Here is a 21,810-nt window from a genome sequence, read left to right on the forward strand (position 1 = left end):
AGCAGTGTATGAGGGAGTGATGGTGATGTGTGTTGTGTTGACCAACTGGTCCAGGAAGAGGAGGAGGGTGCAGGTGGCACCAGGTGTGAGTGCACAGGTGTGCACCAACAGGTGTATGGAATAAATGGTTGTGTGAAATACATGGAATGTGGAATACATGGAGTGTGGAGTATATGGAGTATTGGGATGGATGGTCGTGGAGTGAGTATGGTGGAAACTATGGAGTGGAGTGGATGGTGCGAAGGTGTGAATGGGGGAAGGATGGACCCCCATCACGAATACCCGGGGCGGGTAGTGTAAGTGTTAGGTAGAGGGTATAGGTAAATTGTGTTTGGATATTGGCATCTGTGGTGCGGGTGAAAGAATGGTGGTTGGATGGGTGCATTAGTGTTGTGGAAATGGCTGGGCGTGTAGCCTGTTAGTGTGTGTAGTTGGTTTGGGCACTCCACCACTGTGAGGATGTCGGCCAGGTGAGGCCGCAGGTGGGCTCTGGGAGCCGGTAGAGTTGTTGTGGATGGGGCCCGAGGATCCGGAGGACGGACCCGGGTAGCCCAGTGCCAGAGGGCACCGAGGGGTGACAGAGCCAGGAGGGGCCTTCCCCAATTGGATAGGTTAGGGTGAGGAGCTAGGTAAGCTCGGGTGGCAACTACAGTGGTGGAGGTGTGCAAGTGGGTAGACCTGCTGGGAGAGCTACACACCCCAGCCCAGAAATTGTGCAAGGGCACCGGGAGATGAATCGGGGGAGTGAGACCCCAAATTGAGAAGCACCACAGTTTGGTCAATGGGAATTGGTTTTTAGAACCCATAGTGTAAGTTGGCCAATGGATTGGCAGGGAAAGACCCCGGGTAGAGTAAAGTGTGTTAAAGTCATTTAGAGGATAGTTAGGATTGAAGTCTCCTCGCACCATCTACATGCACTCACCTGCGATGACGTACCTCCACACCATGCCAGGTTGTTTTTATTATTTTGATGCAAATGGTTGGATTGTGAGACGCATCATGACGTGGGTGTGACATTGTGCTTTGTGTTCCATCTCTCCCTCCTTATGAGGATTGATGATGAATTGGTGATGGCAAATTTTGGATAGAGGGATTGTGGTGACGAATTTGGTGTCGAATAAATATGGGGAAGACGTGACAGTAGTGACGAATTTGTAAATGTGTAGGTTTTGTACATATGGGGTAAGGGCAAGGGTAGTGTAGGTGACAGGGGGGGGGGGTGACGTACGGTAGGGACGAGCTTTCTCATTTCGCTCTCCGTACGCATTTCGCCTTGCATTGCCTTGTTTGATGTGTACCCTTGTGACCTTACCCCTCGCTCATCTGTCTTCCCCCCTTTTGTCTCCCACATGACCTGAGCGCCACTGGACGCCGAGGGGAGCGTGCGTGAGTCGGCCATTGTGTGCCCGGAACTTCCAGAACCAGCTGTCTGCATCGATGCACCACATTATGGACCACATGTCTGTGGCCGAGCACCACTTATGGACCCCATGGGTTGGGGCATGGCCCCTCTGCTGGAACCGGCCATGAAGGCCCGAAATCTTGCTGGCGGACCTTGGCCACAGGGCACCGATGCCCCACAGGTGAACCACACTAGTCGGCCCTGTGGGCCATAAATAAAATAAATAAAAATGGACACGTTGGGTGCATTTCATTTTCAGTTCAAATAGGCCGCCAGTAAGAAAATGAAGGAAAAGACAACAACTGGAAGAAATAATAATAGCCAGCAGAGGGAGCCGAAGAGCAAGAGACGACCTGCAGGGTTAGGGGTTGTTGATTTTATTTTTATATTATTGAACATTGATGAACTGTGGTGACTGCACCGATTGGTGCTTGAGGGTGTATTGGTGCGTTTTGGGTGCTTTAATGGTGCGTCGATGCAGAGCAGACTGTCTACCCCCCCCCCCCCCCCCCAGAAAGAACAATCACAGGTCCTGGGTTGCGTTTTGTAAATAAAAGTAGCGTCAATTGTAAATAATGCTCCCCACTGTCAGTGTGTAGTTTGAAGACCATTCCGCAACTCGGTTAACTGTGGGTGTGAGTCTGTTAGGCAGGGTGCAATGGAGCAGCGGGACATATTTATCTATGTTTTAAAACTGTCGCACTCAGGGTCAGGTTAAAAGTAGAGGGAACTACACCTACGTGTCACACTAAATTTAAGTTATAGGCCCGGGACGTGCCTAAGAGGAGGAGGGTGCAGTGTTGCGGATATGAGGATTGCATTTTTTTTGATTGTGTGTATTGTGTTGGAAATTGCTGTGTAACATTGATGATTATGGCCCCTCCTGCCTCCAGAGTTGTGTAAAGGTAAAAAGGGTGTCCCGGTAGTTAATTCCATGAAACACCACATTGAAGGACACGATAAAACCCTTGTTCAGTAGCTTATATCTTTATTATGTGTTTTAGAGTAAGGCCTTGTCTTCCAGTAACATGACACTCCATTGCACCAAGTAAAAGAGATAGATTCCCTTCATTCCCATTCCCAAAAACCTCCATTTCCCCGTTCGTAATGGCCAAGCCTCAAATTGGCAATTACATCCCCTCCAATTGCCGCCATTGACCACGAGGCAGGGTTGGGGAAGAAAGGCGGGTACCCACCTCGTCATCGAGGGGAGGAGTGAGTCAGCCCCACTCAACCAACCACGAACAAGGGGTTGGACTTGGAGAGGGTGTGGAGAGAAACAACAAGGAGGTTCGCGAAGGTTGAGGGGCGGGGCCTATATAACCCGCCGCGGGACGTTCCCCAAGGAGAGTCGCAAAAAGGTCCAAGGCAGCTGAGCTGCGTGGTGAGATAAGAGGAGGGATGAGCTTTTACGAGATGAGCAATGACAAGAGCTGAGTGTGTGGTTTTTGGTCAGAGCTGGGTTGGTCGTCAGTGGTGGTCAGTGGTTGCGTAGAGTGGAGGGGTTGCGTTGAGTTGTCGGTGGTGAGGAAGAGTTGGACTAAGACAGAGTCCTGGAGTTAGTGAGAGAGGGAGAGAGAACCCGTCACGCCAGACCCCCCACCAGCAGCGTTGGCTTGGCTCCACCAAGCAGCTCCGACCCGTTACCCCGCGCACACGACAGGATCGGTGGCATCGGCGGCCGTCGAGGTCCAGCCCGACGTCCCGTGCGGGATCAAACTCCAGCCAGCTCCGTGCCTTCCTCCAGCCACCCACCTCCAGCCATTCCTGCCTGCAAATTCCCCATTTGCGTACGTGAGTTTGTTTTGTTTGTTCTGTCCTGGGTAGGTAATTAAGTCTGTATCAGCTAGTATTTTCCCTGTGTCTCTAAAAGCTTCTGTATATTATTTTATTATCTTTCCTTCTCCTTGGTTATGTTGAGCCTGTAAATAGTAAATAAATTTAGTAGTATTTTCAACCTTTGTTTCGTCTTCTTATTCCTTTTCTTCACATCCGTCGTCTTTGTCTTTTCCCTGATTGAATAGCTGTGGCGCGATACGGCCAACGTCTGGGTGAATCGGGTTTAGTCGGGGAAAAATTGTTCGGCCGCGGTGCCTCCGCTCGGCAAACAACATCTTTAACCGCGGACCGTAACAATATATATATATATATATATATATATATATATATATATATATATATATATATATATATATATATATATATATATATATATATATATACATACATATATATATATATACATATATATATATATATACATATATATACATATATATATATATATATATATATATATATATATATATATATATATATACATATATATATATATATATATATATACATATATACATATATATATATATATATATATATATATATACATATATATATACATATATATATATATATATATATACATATATACATATATATATATATATATATATATATATACATATATATATATATATATATATATATATACATATATATACATATATATATATATATATATATATACATATATATATATATATATATATATACATATATATATATATATATATATATATACATATATATATACATATATATATACACATATATATATACATATATATATACATATATATATACACATATATATATACATATATATATACATATATATATATATATATATATATATATATATATATATATATATATATATATATATATATATATATATATATATATATATACAGACTTGGCATTTAATATGGAATTTTTTTTTTTCTTGACTTGGGTTTACTTTCTGAATTCGGTATATCAATCTGGTGAGTTTCTTTTATGCTTCGGTGATTTCTTTGTTAAAAGAACCATGTCACTGATTGTCTTTCGCAGCAAGAAGTCAATAACAGGATTATATCACAGGTGGCATGACAAAATGTAAGGACAGGTACATTTGACGATTGGCTTCACAATCGGGTATATAAGGGTTGTTGCGTTCTGTATTAGTGGAAAACAACTGCTGCACGTCTACAAAAGTTATTGCCGCTTCCTCTGGAGATGGTCCGTCAACTTGACAATGCTGCTTGTCATGGAGTGGTGGCTTTACGAAATTCTGGCATGAAACAGCGTGCTATTGCTCGGCAGTATGGCATCACTCAAGGTCAGGTGTCAAAGATCCTCAAACGAAATGCTCAGAGGGGTGTCCCTACTCCAATACCGACGCCAGGACGTCCACGCAGAACCACAAGGAGAGATGATCGCCAGCTGCACCGGTTAGTCTGAAATGGCCGTACCAAGTCAGCTAATCGGCTTAGGGCTGAGTGGCAGCAACTGACAAATGTGCCTGTATCCAGAAGGCTAGTCAACCAACGACTGGTTCAAGCAGGCTATCGTGCCAGGCGTCCCCTGAGAAAGCCACGCCTGACCAGACAACACAGCCAGCGCCGATTGCAGTGGGCCAGAGAGCACCGTCAATGGCAGCCAGGACACTGGAATCACGTGACCTTCAGTGACGAGTCTACATTTCTGGTCTATCGTCAAGATGGCCGCGTCCGAGTGCGCAGACAAGTGCATGAAGCCCACAACGAAGATTGTATAGTGCCAAGAGTCCAAGCTGGAGGTGGTGGGGTGGCCGTTTGGGCTGCTTTTCATGCAGGGGGCTAAACTGACCTGGTTGTTCTGAATGGAAACCTGAACCAGTTCAAGTACAGGGTCATTCTGGAAGAAACATTGCTTTCCATTTGCTCGTGCAGCCTTTCGAGGAAACTTTGTCTTCCAAGATATGAATGCACGGCCTCATCGTGCTCGCATGATCCAACACTTTCTTGCTGACCGTGGTGTAGAGCATATGAAGTGGCCTGCCATGTCCCCGGATATGAATCCGATAGAGAACTTGTGGGCAGAATTAACGCGTCATATCGACAACTTAGACCAGCAGCCGACCTCTGTGCGTGAATTGCAGCAGGCTTTTGTCACTGCATGGCAAGCGATTCCTGTCCAAACCTTGGCAAATCTCGTGAACAGCACGCCTCGACGTGTACGTGCTCTCCTGAATGCTCGTGGGGGTTACATGAAGTACTGAACTGTAATTTTACTGTCCGTAATCCCAGTCATAATTTAGCTTTTGTTTTTGTTTAAATTCTTTTTGGCTAATGTGCAAAATAAAGAGATACTTCTGGAAAACGTACAGAAGTTTAACACAGTACTGTCCGTGAATTGAGTTCGATATCAGTTTACATCACTTTCAAGGATCAATTTATTTGCTTCGAAATGTCAAATGTGGTTTTTGTTTCTTTTAAAGGTCACATTAACAAAATCTAGAATAATTTCAACATAATTTCAATGAACTTTTGGTTCTAAGTCATCTTGAAAAGTAAGTTCACCCCCACAAAAAAAATATTCCATATTAAATGCCAGGACTGTATATTGTTACAGTTCTGCAAACCCCCCCCCCCCCCCCCCCCCCCCGGGCATAACCCCAGGGGAACGCACATCCATGCACGTAGCTTCCTGACAGTAATCTCATTAATATTTGCATTTAGATAGCCCACCCTCCTTGATTTAATGGGAAAACGGGATATATGCAATGCGAGGGGCCATCGAGGTTATTCTTCTTCCTCCTCCAAATCCTCATCCACCACCATCACCATGCATAACCCACATTCACAGGACTAGGCTGGTTACCATTGCACAAGTAGACACAGTATTTAATTTGGTTTCTCTTCTGTCCAGACTGTGTTAGACATAGATTAAATTTGATTATTTTGTTTATCCAAATTAGCGATCCTCAACCACCAAGTACATCTCTAATTCTTCATTCCCCATATAGCCCATATTTTACACATAACAATAACCGCATTTATTAACCACCAGCACTTCATATGAACAACATAATCACAAGGGACAAGGAGCAGGAACGCTCTCAATTTGAACTCGCTTTGGCAGGAACACTGGCTTGGCGGGAAAACCCGTTGAGGCCAGTGTGGCGGACGAGCTGCATCCAGGTCCGCCTGCACTGCATCACCAGTGTCGGCACAAGAGCGGGGTGGAGCATCTGGAAGCGCACCAATCAAGATGCTACGCATAGGATCAAAGGTGAACATCTGATCTCTGATCCGACCAGGCTCCGCCCCATATAACTAATGATACAAGGTGGAATGCAAGCGCTGTTCGCTGCCTTCTGACAGAACCAGAGATATGCTGCCATCAAGACAAAGCACCTGCCTGCCACAAGAGCGCGAACCATTGTGCTGAGTAAGATCCGTTGCCCTGAGCAGAGACCCGTTGCACAGAGGTCCATACCGCGCAAGACGCAAAGCATTATCGAAGAGGTCCAAGTTACGTGGCAGGCAGGTTAGGCTGAGGTCTCTGGCGAAGGACAAGGCTGCACACTGACATACACATTCCTTTCTCTTGCTGTCCCCTAAATATCTTCCTTGTCGCTCTTGACGCATGACCATTAAAAGGGGTCAACAATTCCACCATGTCTCTTTCCAGGACAGGCGCATCATTCGCACCTCACAGTTTGCTCTCTGCACCATGCCTCATACACCTGCACTACGCAATCATACTGACCACCCCCCTCCTACCTGTATCAGGATCGGTATCTGTCCGTCGACGGTACCCAAGTGAGTGAAGGGTCGCAACCAAGCCCTGAGCTGACTCTCCCCCTCTTCTATTTCTTCCCCTTCACCTTTCTCGGAGTGTGATTCTGCTGGGTGCATGTTATGTGATCTGTAATTAGGTAAGATTGCAGGAAAGTTTAGGTGATGGGTATTAAGCTTTTGGGGGGATTATAATTATTAATTGTGCTTTTCTTTTGATCATTGTAAATGTTTTGCCCTGTATTGTCATTGTAAATACTTCTTGCAAAAACATTGGTCAACCATTGTTTCCAACCTGCCCGTTTTGTCTGTTTTCCTATCGACTCGGCTAAGGTGCAATAGTGGTAGTTCAGGACGTTCTTCCCAAAATAATTGTCTCCATAACATTAGCAGGCACCTACTTGGTAGTTCGCTCGGCTGCACCTCATTAAATAAGATGAGATGAGTACGAACCGAGGGTATGATCCTCGGTTATTTATGTAGGCCACGCCACGCCCAAGTAAACGGTGTCAGGTGGTGGACCCTGTGCGATTTGGTCGTCTAATTGGCATTTCTGGTTGAACAACAACCCACTGGACCACAGAATTATTCACAGCCAGTGGCCTCAGGACCGGTAGTTCAAGAGGAGCCACTGAAGTCACTCATGGTGGAACCCGAAACCCAGATCTATAACAGTATATATACAATATTAGGTTTCTTGTCAGGTCAGTCTCTTGACTGCCACTGGCAACATGTAACCCAGTGTTACCTGCCGCATAGTCGGGTAGTTGGCGACTAAACTGACTAGCCTCACTGGCTCGCCGAGGGTGACTATGACACCCTGCAGGACTAAAAACAATACCTGTCAAAGATCAGATGAGATCCTTTCGGGAGCCAATGGCCATCCAGTAAGGAGATGGCATCTACAAAAAAACACCCATCCGGTTGGACCGTTTTTTTAGGTAGTAGGTTGTAGACAGCAACCACTCAGGGTAGTACTAGAGCTCTGTCTTAGGAGCATTAAAGTGGTGCCCGGACCCATGTTACACTCTCCCTGTCAGGATTGCTGGTCTTACTTTCTGGCCTACTCAAACGATAGGTACTTAGCTAGCTTCAGCCTCTCTTTATTGCAAACAAACTTCATACTCTTTTCTTCTCTTTTAAGGCCTGACCTCGATGAGGCCTATATAGTCCAAGACAGGAGCCTTCAACATAAAAAAAAAATATCCATATATAAATTTTAAGAATCGCATTTTGTTGTTTGCTCATTCCCTTGTTTGTTGTGTCCAACAGTGGCCCCGCTGCCACTAAATTACCTTTTACCGTCTGTTACCTCGTTCTTCCATGAGCCTCAACTTTGTAAAGAAAAGAGCTTAATCTAGTTGTTTTCTGCATTGGAATTAGTTTGCCTATAGGAAATAAAATGATTTTGTTTGCCTAGTTAGGTTACACATATCACAAGTTCACCAAGTAGCCTTGCCTTCCAATAGAGGTATTGAGAATCATAGCTGCATGGCGATAGCAATTGGCTTACCATCACGACCTCGTCCTTCGGAGGGGGCTCAGAGGGAGCTGCAGAAGCCGCCGCTTTAGCACCTTTCTTTTTGGCCCGCTCAGTTTGAAGATTTGTGAAGTAGTTTACAGCAGCAAATTCGATAAGGGCAGCAAATACAAAAGCGAAACAGACCGCAATGAACCAGTCCATGGCGGTTGCGTAGGAAACTTTGGGCAATGAGTGCCGGGCACTGATGCTCTGGGTAGTCATTGTGAGCACCGTTGTAATTCCTGCATGGAAAACATCAGAAATAGTTGTTATAATAAGACCACACCGTTTCTGCAACCATATGTGATCGTTTAAGGGTAAGGAGTAATATAATCTGTATTCACAGACATTTCAAACTACCTCTTAAACACAAATATACAAAGTGCAACATGATCTAAGATCAATCGAAGTTGTGTTTAATAGGGAATGCACTTCAAGATTCCCTTTGTAAGTTGAGATATCATTCTCTACCCAAAGTAGAGATGTACAGTCGTGGCCAAAGGCACCCTTGCACTTTTTTCAAATAATGCACCATTTCTTCCAGAACATTGATGAAAGAAAAAAATATTTTGGTATCCACATATGTATTTCTTTGGTTTGCAGTGGAACAAAACAAAAAAGCTGAAAAAATGACTAAACCTTAGCTTATTCCACACAGAAATCCTAAAATGGCCCGGACAATATTATTGGCACCTTTTAGAAGTTGTTAGAAATCATTAGATTTCAAGCAGGTGATTCTCCTTACTTTGGAATTGAACTCACCTGTGGTGAGTTGCAGATGCCTGCTGTATAAAAATCACTCATTCAACCAGTTTGACTAGAGAAATGAGTCATTCTACTGTTTTGTGTCATGGTGTGTACAATGAGCATGGAGAAAAGAAAGAACACCAGAGAATTGTCTGAGGAGGTCCGACACAAGATTGTAGCCATGCATGGACAATCTCAAGGCTACAAGTCCATCTCCAGAGACCTTGATGTTCCTGTGTCCACCGTATGCAATGCTATCAGGAAGTTTAAGGCCCATGGCACTGTAGCCAACCTCCCTGGACCTGGCCGCAAGAGAGAACTTGATCGAAGATTGCAGCGAAAGATTGTTCGAATGGTGGAGAAAGCACCTCAATCAACTGCCAAACAGATTCAAGCTGATCTTCAGACACAAGTTTCAACTCGCACCATCCGTGGCCAACTCAATGAAAGGGGGTTCTATGGTAGGAGACCCAGGAGGACCCAACTACTGAGAGAGAGACAAAAGAAAGCCTGACTGGAGTTTCGCAAAACACACCTGAACAAGCCAACATCCTTCTGGGAGAATTTCCTGTGGACAGATGAGACCAACTTAGAGCTTTTTGGTAAAGCACATCATCTCTATGTTTACAGAAAACAAAATGAAGACTTCAGAGAAAAGAATACCTTCCCTACAGTCAAACATGTAGGAGGATCAGTGATTTTTTTGAGGTTGCTGTGCTGCCTCTGGCACTAGGTGCCTTGAATGTGTGTATGGCATCGTGAAATCAGGAGATTACCAAGACATTTTGGAGCGCAATGTTCAACCCAGTGTCAGAAATCTGGGTCTCCGTCGAAGGTCATGAGTCTTGCAGCAGGACAATGACCTAAAAACACACTTCAAAAAGCACCCAGGAATGGTTCAAGACAAAACGCTGGACTGTTCTGAAATGGCCAGCAATGAGTCCTGATATAAATCCCATTGAACACCTGTGGGGAGATCTGAAAACAGCAGTTGGGAGAAGGCACCCTTCAAATCTGGGAGAACTGGAGCAGTTTGTGCTAAAAGAGTGGGCCAAACTGCCAGTAGAGAGGTGTAGGAAGCTCATTCATGGCTAAAGGAAGCACTTGACTGCAGTTATTTTGTTCAAACACTGTATTATCAAATATTAAGTCTTGGTTGACAATAATTTTGTCAATGCCATTTATTTTTATTTTCTGATTTAAAAGGATATGTTTCGTTCTGAATCAAAAACAAAGGTTCTATAATATTAACAGTGAAATAAAGAATTGTGGAGACCAAATAATTTTGTAAATTTAAACGTTTTTTTCGAGAAAATTGTGAGTTATTTGAAAAAAGTGCAAGGGTGCCAATATTTTTGGCCACGACTGTAAACGGTGAGCCAAAGCAATCAAGGTGTGTGTGTGTATTTTTTATGTGGAAAGAGGTGAGGGTGGAGGGGAGGGGGATAGGGAGTGAGGCTTTCCATAATTAGAATGTGGTGAGACTTTATTATGAATCCTGGGTTGAGTAGGTAAAATTCACTCTTGTATTAGGGATCTGTCAGTGGTACGTTGTATGATAAAGAGTGCACCGAGGAGGCAATGATTGTAAATGTTAGAGCAGAATGTGGTAAGGTTGTGTTTTGTAAAACCTCCGGTACAAACGCAAACGAGGATAGGTGGAGGACTTGTGGCACATGCACCAGGAAAACACTACTACGCATTATAAAGGTCAAAATTACGAGACTTTAGCCAGAAGCATTATAATGCGTTCTGGAGTCCTGGTTGAAGACGGAATACTTTTATAAGTGTTCGCAGCGCAGGACGGGACAGCCCAATAAATGGTGCCACTCACAGGCAGTGAGCGGTCAATTGTGGGACCAGCCGCCTGCTGGAAAGGTGGTCCCAGAGGTGGTAATGGTTGTGTATGCACATGCATGCAAAATAGATTACTTAGGCCTCTTGTTTTGTCTTTGTTTTGTCTTTGTTTTGTCTTTGTCTTTCTTTCTCTTTCTCTTTCTCTTTCTCTCTCTCTCTCTCTCTCTCTGCTGGCCATTGTGTGTGTGTTGGGTGTGGCAAGATGGCGTGCACTCGTGTTCGGGTGTTGTAGCTCCATCCCTCGTGTTGTTTTGTCCTCAATCCTCATCCCCACCCTTCCCCCTTTTTCCATCACGTGTTTGTTGTTTCTGTCTACCCTCTTCTACGTTACCATCTGCCCCTCTCCCTTCCATACTTTGAGACAGAGAGAGAGTGAGAGAAGAGCCCAAATGTAAGAGCAGGCCCATTCGGTTCAGTTTACCTTACTCGCTTAGTGAGCACTTTGTTATTTATTATTTTATTTCGGTTTTATTTATTTTGTGTCCTTTCCACCTGGTCAAGGTGGAAAGGTGAGCCATCGCCGTTACGGCGAATATTCGCGCACAACAGGAAGGTTTTGAGAACCTAACAAGGAAGCACACATTCGTGTGTATTCCGCTGAAGGTGTTCCTGCCGAGGACATTATCCTCGCTGTAGGAGACGTTATCGGCGATCAAAATGTCCGTGCCGCATCGCGGATGAACCAGAAGTTGGTTGTGTTTGTGTCAGACGAGAAGTTTGTACACGATGTTGTTAGTACCGGTCTATCCTTAAAAAGGTGGTCATTTCGTCATGGTATCCCCGATTGACACACCGGTGATGAAAATAATTATTTCAAACGTCGTTCCGTTTATTTCTAATGATAAGCTGTTCTGTCCTGGTACGGAACGGTTGTTTCCCGAATCTCGATGATTTCTCTCGGGTGTCGGGATGAACGAGTGAAACAATGGATGAGTTTCCTGAGGGAGGTAATCATGGTGCTTCCTGATCGTGGCGACGATACAGGACTAAACATCTCGTTTAAAATATCGGTAAACGATCGTGTGAGTACCAAATGTATGCTTCGTCAGGCACATTAATGTGCTTCCTTTGTGGAGCCTTCAGACACGTCAAAATATTTTGTCCCAAAGCCTTTTCTACGGTGTGTCAAATTGGGACACACTGATGCAGGCTGTAAAAAAGAAACTGCCCCGACCGTGCTTCCTCACGCTCCGACCGTGCTTCCCGAAGCCCCGACCGTGCTGCCCGAAGCTTCGACCGTGGTTCCCGATGCCCTGACCGTGCTTCCCATCTCCCCGACCATGCTTCCCGATGCCCCAGAGCTACCGGAACCCAGTGAGATGGAACGTGGTGATGCTAGTACTGCTAGCAAACCCATGAATAAAAAACTTGCCATGCAGACCAAAAAACGAGGAGCACCACTAACAAATAGCCCCGATGGTGCGGTAAAGAAGGTTGTCTTTAACAGAGATACTGTCTCTGCAAAAGAGGATAAAATGTTTACAGCAAACGAAAATATTGAACCTCAATGTGAAAAAAGGACGTTAGCGATTTCCCAGGCTCCGAAAATGAAGCCTGCATTGAAACAAATGCTGCGGCCATTTTTGAGCCTGAAAGCGAAGTATGCACCGGTCCCCTCCTCCAATAATTGAGCGGACTGGCGACCAAACGAATTGCTTACAAACAGGAATCATAAATGTCTTTCAAACAGGAATCATAAATCCGGCTTTGCAAGGATTTGCAGCCATTTTCCAAACCATACACCAATAAAGTAAGCACTAGTCTGCTGGTGAGTATGGACCAGAGCATCCAATTAAATCCCAGGAGATGCCTGCAGATGAGGTCTTGAGAGCCACAAGTAATGCCCCAGACCCAGGTGGGACATTATCCGACTTGTCAGAGTCCGAGGACGAGGTGGAATTGACTGACTGTCACAATCGTCAGCATCTCAGTCACAAATACCCCCTCAACCCATTGTGTCGTTTCTAGATGAAACGTACAGACAATGTAATACAGTCATTAAAGACTATTTTGATGATTTGGTAGCATTCATACACACCGCAAAATCCATAATTAAAATGCCTGAACATTTTGACCTGACTAAATTGCAATATCACAGGTTAAGAAAATTTATCACACAGTTCTCAGTGTTCTCAGCGACAGGCTGATTTCATCAATAAAGAATGAAACCTATAAAACTCTCAACTTTAAATATTAATGGTGGTGGTGATAGCCACCTCTGCCAGGTTCAAGTAAAAACCTATTTCAGTGTAAAAAGATAGGTGTGATTTTATTACAGGAAACTCACATCACACCAAATGTAGAGCATGACTGGTGTCAACTTTGTAAGGGCCAATGCTATTTCAGCAATTTGTCAGCTTTAACCGCTGGAGTCGGCTTCTTGCTGAAACCAGGCATGGTGTGTGAGTCATGCCATTTTCAGGAAGTAACAAGAAAAAGAGCAATCAGTGATTGCAAACCCTCACCAGGATGTATTTTCAGTGGTTTTTAAGGCTCTTGTGTTAAAACAAATATGGCGGCCGAACCACGTGACCGATGATGTCATCATTATAAATTTTCTCCACCAATTTATGCCGACATGATGCTCAAGAAATTTCATCTTGATAGGATGAAGTTTTGTACTTGTCGAATTATGATGTCATAATGGAGGGACTATTACATCATCATTAACATATATTATTCCCCATAGAGAGTTCTTTACAATGAGCCATGTCTCAATTTTTTCTATTCAGCGCTTTCGGAGATATAGAGGTGCAAAGTTTTTCGGTTTTTCCAAGATGGCGACCGAACCACGTGACCGATGACGTCATCATTATTTTTTTCCTCCAACAATTTATCCCTAGATGATGCTCAAGAAATTTCATCTTGACCGGATGAAGTTTTGTACTTGTCGAATTATGATGTCATAATGGAGGGACTATTACATCATCATTAACATATTGTTATGAATTTGGTAATGCAACATCTAGAGCTAGGTAGATCTGAATAGGTAGGTATTCGGCTGTCGTGACAGGGACTCTACATGTAATAAGTTATTGATGTTCAGGCGGTTGTCGGGGTAAGATGTATGAGTGTGGATCTACCTGGAGATTCGAGTGTTAAATAGTGAGGGATTAAAGGTAACGCCCCTGTGAGTATCACCTAGTAATCAAACCTTTGTCCTTTATGGCACTGCAAACCACATAAACATTAGTTAGGTCCTTAGTGCAACATTAAATAATTCCCTTTCCCTGACATTGAGTTCGTAATAAATGGGCACCACCAGGCCAAGAACACCGCCACAATACACCGCCACCGTTTACACCTCCAAGGCCTACAAACCTCGCCTGCGCACCTCAAAGGCCTACCAACCTCGCTGGCACGTGTTACACCAGGACCGCGGGGTCACGGACGGGAGATGTCAGGAGTCGCATGCCGCAGAGGGCGTGACCTGGGCGAGTTGGGAGGCTATGATTGGCTGAGGAGCGCGCCAATGTGACGTCATCGGCCACCAATATAGGCGACGGTCGGACGCCATTTCGAGTTCGAGTGGAGTCCAGAGTTGAGAGAGTTGAGTCGCAGAGTTCGTTGTTACAGTTCCGTACCAGAGTTCATGGCAGTTGGCACAGGACACGGTTCGTTGCACAGTTCGTCGGAGTTGGCACAGGACACGGTTCGTTGAACATTCGTGACCACAGCTCGTTGCAGTTGGCAGTTGGCACTTGGTTTTGGTTGCTTCGTGCAGCCCTGCGGTGGACCGTTGGAGCAAAGGAGCTCGTGGTGTGTGTGGGCCGTTGGACCGACGAGGCCTGGTGGCGCTTGGAGGCGGACGCAGAGGGCCGTGGAACTTGGAGCGAGGTGTGCGATCGGGCCGAAAGGAGCGGTGTTGGACGGCAGCCACAAAGACGACGAAAGACCAGATAAGCCCGAATCCGCGTACATTTTGAACGACGTGACGTGTTCTTTTCGTAATTAATCTCCCTCGTTTTGTGTTTGATATCAGTCGTGTGGGGACGTCCCGATTTAGTTATTAGTATTACCGGCGCGTGTTTTTTTTACTGTTATTACTTTTCAATAATAAATCCTTATATTATTTTCTGTACATATTTGAACGCAGTTTCCTGGGTGTTTCATTTTAATAGATAAGGCTGTGGAGCTCGTTGCGTCTGGCCTCCCGCGCGTTTAACTTTGTGTTGAGCTTGAATCCGCCATTGAGTTTTCGCCTCGGGAGTGTAAAGTCTCGCAATCGGTCATCCGTGTTACCCTACGGTGTTCACCAAGGGTAGTCACGCGACAAGTGGTGTCAGGAGTGGGATCCGAACCCGTCGGACAAATTTTTTTGTCCGCGGCGAGACATCGACACGGTCGGACAAATTTTTTTGTCCGCGGGGAGACATCGACACGGTCGGGCGTACATTGCGCCCGACGTTCGAACGCAAAATTTTTATAGTCGAGGCGGAGAAATTTAATAATCAATCGGGCAAACGGAGCGCGATATCGCGTCTTCGTCAAATTTAAATTGTTTCAGGAATTATTAAAATAAATACGCGCGCGGGAAACAATCTTCCGGAAAGCGGATGTCGGAAATTGATGAGATGGAAGTACGCAGCGAGGCCTCCGTCAGCGTCGGGAGTGAGCCGGAAATAGGGGAATTTGATGCAGAGGTGAGCCTTGGAACCTCCCTCGTCCCGAGCACCAACTTATCCCCCTCCCCTACCGGGGAGTCGGGAACAAATGGGACGGCCCCGAGAGACGACCAGGCTTTAATGAAATTTTTAAAGGAATTAATGGATGCTCAGAGTATTAAAATTGATGGGCTGGAAAACAAAATGGAAAAGCAGATGGGAGACATGTACGCACAGAGAGAGCGAGCCAGTCGGGAATTGAATGAACAAATGAAGTCACAGGGGAAGGAATGGAGGGAAGGAATGAAGGGAATGAGTGATCGATTGGGAATTGCACAGGGAATGGCAATTGAAGTAAATGGGGAGACCGCAGGTCCACAGGTGGATGGGGAATGTCCACAGGTGGATGGGGAATGTCCACAGGTGGATGGGGAATGTGTACAGGTAGAGGGGGAATGCCTGCAGGTAAACGTGGAGAGTCCACAGGTGAGCGGGGAAGGAAATTTGGAATGTGAGAGTTGTAATGGGGAATGTTTCCCACATTCTGGCCTGGTTGTTTATCGGGACCGTGTGGATGTCACAACACCCCAACCGGGGGATGAATTTGAAATTGTGCAGCACCAGGGCGGTGGTGCGGAGCAAGAGGGGGTAGAGTTTTTGGGGGTCCATGCGATAGAGCCGGACCGGGTATTTATTGGGGATATTGATCAAAGCCTGGCGGGGCCAGGAATGATTTGTAATGATGAGGATGATTTGATCCAGCGGCTGGAGACCTGTGACAGTCCCATGGAGGTAGAGCTTGTTCAGGCCCAAAGGAGCCTGGGAGATGAGGTGAGTTGGTTCGAGGAGGTGGTTGGAATGACCGAGGGGACGTTCACTGTACACTGCTATTTGGAAACAGAGGCTCCAAAATTGGACAACCAGTTGGGGGAGTGTGTTGGCTCCGGGCTGGATTTGGATCTTGGAGGATCGGGAGATAGAGCTTCTGGAGATTTGGTCCCTGTAGGGAATTTGGGTCAACTGCAGGGAGGGGCAGGACAACCGGTGGTAGAGGTTGTTCCCTGCAGCTGCGGGTTGGCAATGGGAATGAAAATTTGTAAAATAAAATGTAAAATAAAATTACAATGGGAAATTGATTTGGAGCAGCCATGGTGGGGATTGGTCCCCGGGCTGCGGGATCTGGACATGGAGAGGTCATGGGTGATGGCCTCGGGCCAAAGTTGCCCCTTTCAAAATTTGGGTATGCCAGCCAGCTGGGGGGCTGTGATGGCGAGATTTGGACGTGGGGTCCAGCCTTGGGTGTCGAGGTACGAGCTGGGTCCCACGGGGGGTCTGGTGGAGTGTGGCGTCCCTTGTCCGTCGGGGCGCCGTCCGAGCTGGTGGCTCGGGCCGGCAGGGTCACCGGACCCTGGTGGGGGTTAAGACCTCCAGAGGGGTCCGAGGTGGTTTCTCAAGTCTGGGTTGGCATTTATTGAGGACCACTAGGGGGAGGTGTTGTGGGTCGCGCTTTGGTGGTGGCACTGCGGATGGCCAGCTTGGGCCTGATGTAGTGACCACCCGGGCATGCGACCTGACCCCCTCTCCCTGAGACTTTGGGACAACCAGCATGTGGTGACCTGGCATGGTGGTTGGTCTATGGACGCGGGTCAAACCGAATGGACAGGGATGGAGATAGCCTGCCGGACAACCATTGGGGCATCTGTGGAACGTGATGGTGTGAGTGACCTTCCACAGATGCTCCGTTATGATTTATGGACTCTCGGGTTGGGAAGAGAGCCATGGGGATGTGAATCGGGAGATGTGTAACGCGCCGAGCATATGGGCCATGCTCGGCTGGCATGTGTATGGCAAAGCATCCTTCTTTGGTGAGGTGAGTGAAATGTGACAAATGGTTGGCATGGGTAATCTGTGGGTTAGATGGAAATTTAAGGGTGGATTTTGAAATGCCATGGTGGACACTGTATAGTGACGCCATTATTGATCCAGGTGTGTAGACCAAAGTGTTGGAGGCTGTGATGAAATTAATAGGGTAGCAAGACACAGCTTTCAACTGGTTGCGGGGGCAACTGTGCTGATATTTGGGACGCGGGATGATGGGGATGTAGTTGTGTAGCCTGAGGGTCAACGTGGTGCTGTGCGTGTCCGAGGTGTGTGGACCATGTCTTCTGGGTGGGTCTCCTGGTGGAGCATGGCTGTTGACTGGACCTTGGTGTGGTCAAGTGTGGGTGAGCACTGGGGGGCTGCAGTTCTGTAGTCGGACTGGGGGATGATGGGGAGGTGCAGGGGACGTGGCTGTAGGGATGCCACGCACTGCGACCGTGCCCCCCAGGGCCGAGGTTGTGTGTGCGGTAGTGTGTGTTGTGGCAGCAAGTGCTCACCACATTGGCCAGCTGGGGCTGCTGCAGCTGTGTTCCTCGCAGGGGGGCCGAAGGATGGATGGTGGGTCGCACCCTTATGGACACTCATGGGCCATGTTGGCGTTTTGACTGCTCACCTTGTCCCGGTGACCCTTGCACGGTAGAGGTGCAGAGCTGTCGTGGCCACAGGTAGTTGTGTAGTGATGATCACCGTTGGATGCGGATCCACATACCTGCCAGTGTAGTGGGGACGAAAGAGAAATTTGGAAGTATTTGGTAGGCCCAATGTGAAATTTTGGGATTGTGATGGGTGGATGACACTCTTGGACCTGACCAACCTGCAACTACCTGCACTTGAGGTGAGTGTTTTGAGGAGTACTGTCCCAGGCTACAGGATTTGCTTTGGGAAATTGGGGACATGTAAATTGGAGTTGGGAGGCGGGTGAGAGTGATGACATGGCCGGTGAGGGGATGGAATGGGAGCCACAGTGTCTTGTGGGTGGCGTATGTTTTTGTATTGTGGTTAGGTGTTTTGATGTGGTCGTGAGAGTGGAACCTGGAGAGTGAGTGATGATTATTGGAGATAATGAGGGGCGATAAATTGTGCTTTTTGGAAATGTGCTAATGGAAAGGTGTAAGGATTTAATGATTCGAACTGTGAATGGGATTTCACATTGGCAGGCCATGGCAAGCCTTGTAACACCTTTTACACCATCTATGAATTGTACTGAATTGTGCTGAGTTGTGTGGAGAATTGAATGGCAGCGGGGGAGGAAGTGTGTTTTGGGGACCATGGGTGGGGAAGGTGTGTGTGTCCGCAAGTACAGAGCAAGCTCTGAGGAGCGATGCCTGCGGGCCCCCCTCTGCGGCAATTACCCCTGGCAGCCGGTGGTAACTGGAAATTGGAGCTCGTCGGTGGAGGGTCTGGTTGGGCGCCGCGGGGTGAGGAAGTCCCCCGGTGACCCGTGTTGCTGCGCGAAAGCAGGAGGCAAAGGAGCCTGGTGTGTGTGGAGACCCTCACCGGCGAGGTAACGGCGGAAAGGGGCTGTTGGGCTGTCATGGGGCCAAGAGGTAAAGGGGGGGGGGCAATGAATTTGTAAGTCGGTTGACTTGTTTTTGGGACTGCGGGCACCACAGCCTGATGCGCCCCCACCATCTTTTTGTGCGGTACCTCCCCGCTGCCTAGTTGAGGAATGCACACACACGTGAATGACATCAATGCCATGGTCCTGCAGGGGGTGTATTGGGAATAAGTGCTTTGTTGATTTTTGCAATGCCTTGATGACCTATGGAATGAGAATGAGTGGTTAAGGGGTCTGTGTAGCATGAATGTGGGCGAAATCCACCGAGCCGTGTCACTCACCTGTAACATCTGGACAGGGCCCGAGGAAATTTAGGGGGATGCATTGGGGATGGCCCCGCAGGTAAGGTTGAGTCTTGTGGCATCCACCGGGGGACGCGGTCTGTAGACCGGGGTATGTACAAAGGTTAGAGTTTTGAGTTTTGGAAAGATGGTTAAGTTTTGTGGTTAAGTTAGTGTTGTGTGTTGTTGTTTCCTCCCTCCACAGGAACAACGAAGAAGATGTACATACTTGCATGATGGTTAAGGGGTTCAGCATGTTAAGGAAGTGTAGGTAGGTAGTCCGACTCACTTCCCACAGCCCTTCCTGATTTATTTCATAGGTTAATTAAGTGTGTGACAGTAAGTGTTAAGGCTGGAATGGTAGCCCTGCGGTGAACCTTGCAGGAGCTACGGTTCCAGGGGGGGGGCTGTGTTATGAATTTGGTAATGCAACATCTAGAGCTAGGTAGATCTGAATAGGTAGGTATTCGGCTGTCGTGACAGGGACTCTACATGTAATAAGTTATTGATGTTCAGGCGGTTGTCGGGGTAAGATGTATGAGTGTGGATCTACCTGGAGATTCGAGTGTTAAATAGTGAGGGATTAAAGGTAACGCCCCTGTGAGTATCACCTAGTAATCAAACCTTTGTCCTTTATGGCACTGCAAACCACATAAACATTAGTTAGGTCCTTAGTGCAACATTAAATAATTCCCTTTCCCTGACATTGAGTTCGTAATAAATGGGCACCACCAGGCCAAGAACACCGCCACAATACACCGCCACCGTTTACACCTCCAAGGCCTACAAACCTCGCCTGCGCACCTCAAAGGCCTACCAACCTCGCTGGCACGTGTTACACCAGGACCGCGGGGTCACGGACGGGAGATGTCAGGAGTCGCATGCCGCAGAGGGCGTGACCTGGGCGAGTTGGGAGGCTATGATTGGCTGAGGAGCGCGCCAATGTGACGTCATCGGCCACCAATATAGGCGACGGTCGGACGCCATTTCGAGTTCGAGTGGAGTCCAGAGTTGAGAGAGTTGAGTCGCAGAGTTCGTTGTTACAGTTCCGTACCAGAGTTCATGGCAGTTGGCACAGGACACGGTTCGTTGCACAGTTCGTCGGAGTTGGCACAGGACACGGTTCGTTGAACATTCGTGACCACAGCTCGTTGCAGTTGGCAGTTGGCACTTGGTTTTGGTTGCTTCGTGCAGCCCTGCGGTGGACCGTTGGAGCAAAGGAGCTCGTGGTGTGTGTGGGCCGTTGGACCGACGAGGCCTGGTGGCGCTTGGAGGCGGACGCAGAGGGCCGTGGAACTTGGAGCGAGGTGTGCGATCGGGCCGAAAGGAGCGGTGTTGGACGGCAGCCACAAAGACGACGAAAGACCAGATAAGCCCGAATCCGCGTACATTTTGAACGACGTGACGTGTTCTTTTCGTAATTAATCTCCCTCGTTTTGTGTTTGATATCAGTCGTGTGGGGACGTCCCGATTTAGTTATTAGTATTACCGGCGCGTGTTTTTTTCACTGTTATTACTTTTCAATAATAAATCCTTATATTATTTTCTGTACATATTTGAACGCAGTTTCCTGGGTGTTTCATTTTAATAGATAAGGCTGTGGAGCTCGTTGCGTCTGGCCTCCCGCGCGTTTAACTTTGTGTTGAGCTTGAATCCGCCATTGAGTTTTCGCCTCGGGAGTGTAAAGTCTCGCAATCGGTCATCCGTGTTACCCTACGGTGTTCACCAAGGGTAGTCACGCGACAATATTTTATTCCCCATGGAGAGTTCTTTACAATGAGCCATGTCTCAATTTTTTCTATTCAGCGCTTTCGGAGATATAGAGGTGCAAAGTTTTTCGATTTTTCCAAGATGGCGGCCGAACCACGCGACCTATGACGTCATAATTATAATTAAAAAATTATACACATGGAGTTGCACCTATGGTGTCATTGTCAATCAGACCAAGGGTTGCAGAGAAAATCATTTTTATTCTGTGCGGACAAACAGACAGACAAACAAACGGACTCAAATGCAATACCCTCTCCTCTGGCGATGGTAATAAAAAGTCGGCTTAGTTCTCTCAAACTAGTAAGCCATAACTTCCATTGTACTGTGGCGGACACGATGGCTCGCTGGCGCGGTGACATCATTCCGCGCACCAAGAGGGTGTCGGCCACGCCCGAGGGGTAGGCGTGGCCTCGGGATATACACGGGGCTCGCAGTCCCGAGCAAGTCAGTGCTACAGTTTGAGCTTTACAATAAAGACTCTTTTGACCCTACGCGTTGTGGCTTACCTTCTTTGGCAAACAAGTTGCGTGCGTACCACCACGCTTCACTGGTGACCCCTTTTGGTTCAGCCGTCGCTGACCACAG

General features: G+C 46.9%; 1 protein-coding gene across 1 annotated transcript in view; it reads right to left on the reverse strand.

The window, feature by feature from the left end:
* Positions 1 to 21,810, reverse strand: part of LOC137414886 (gamma-aminobutyric acid receptor subunit alpha-6) — a 229,103-nt gene that overhangs the window by 32,127 nt on the left and 175,166 nt on the right. The window contains exon 9 of the mRNA XM_078766254.1: positions 8,519 to 8,769. Within this exon, the coding sequence (XP_078622380.1) occupies positions 8,519 to 8,769 (251 nt within the window). The remainder of the gene's footprint in view (positions 1 to 8,518; positions 8,770 to 21,810) is intronic.

This window comes from Myxine glutinosa, chromosome 12, assembly GCF_964187855.1.
Source record: "Myxine glutinosa chromosome 12, kmMyxGlut1.1, whole genome shotgun sequence".
Classification (NCBI taxonomy): domain Eukaryota; kingdom Metazoa; phylum Chordata; class Myxini; order Myxiniformes; family Myxinidae; genus Myxine; species Myxine glutinosa.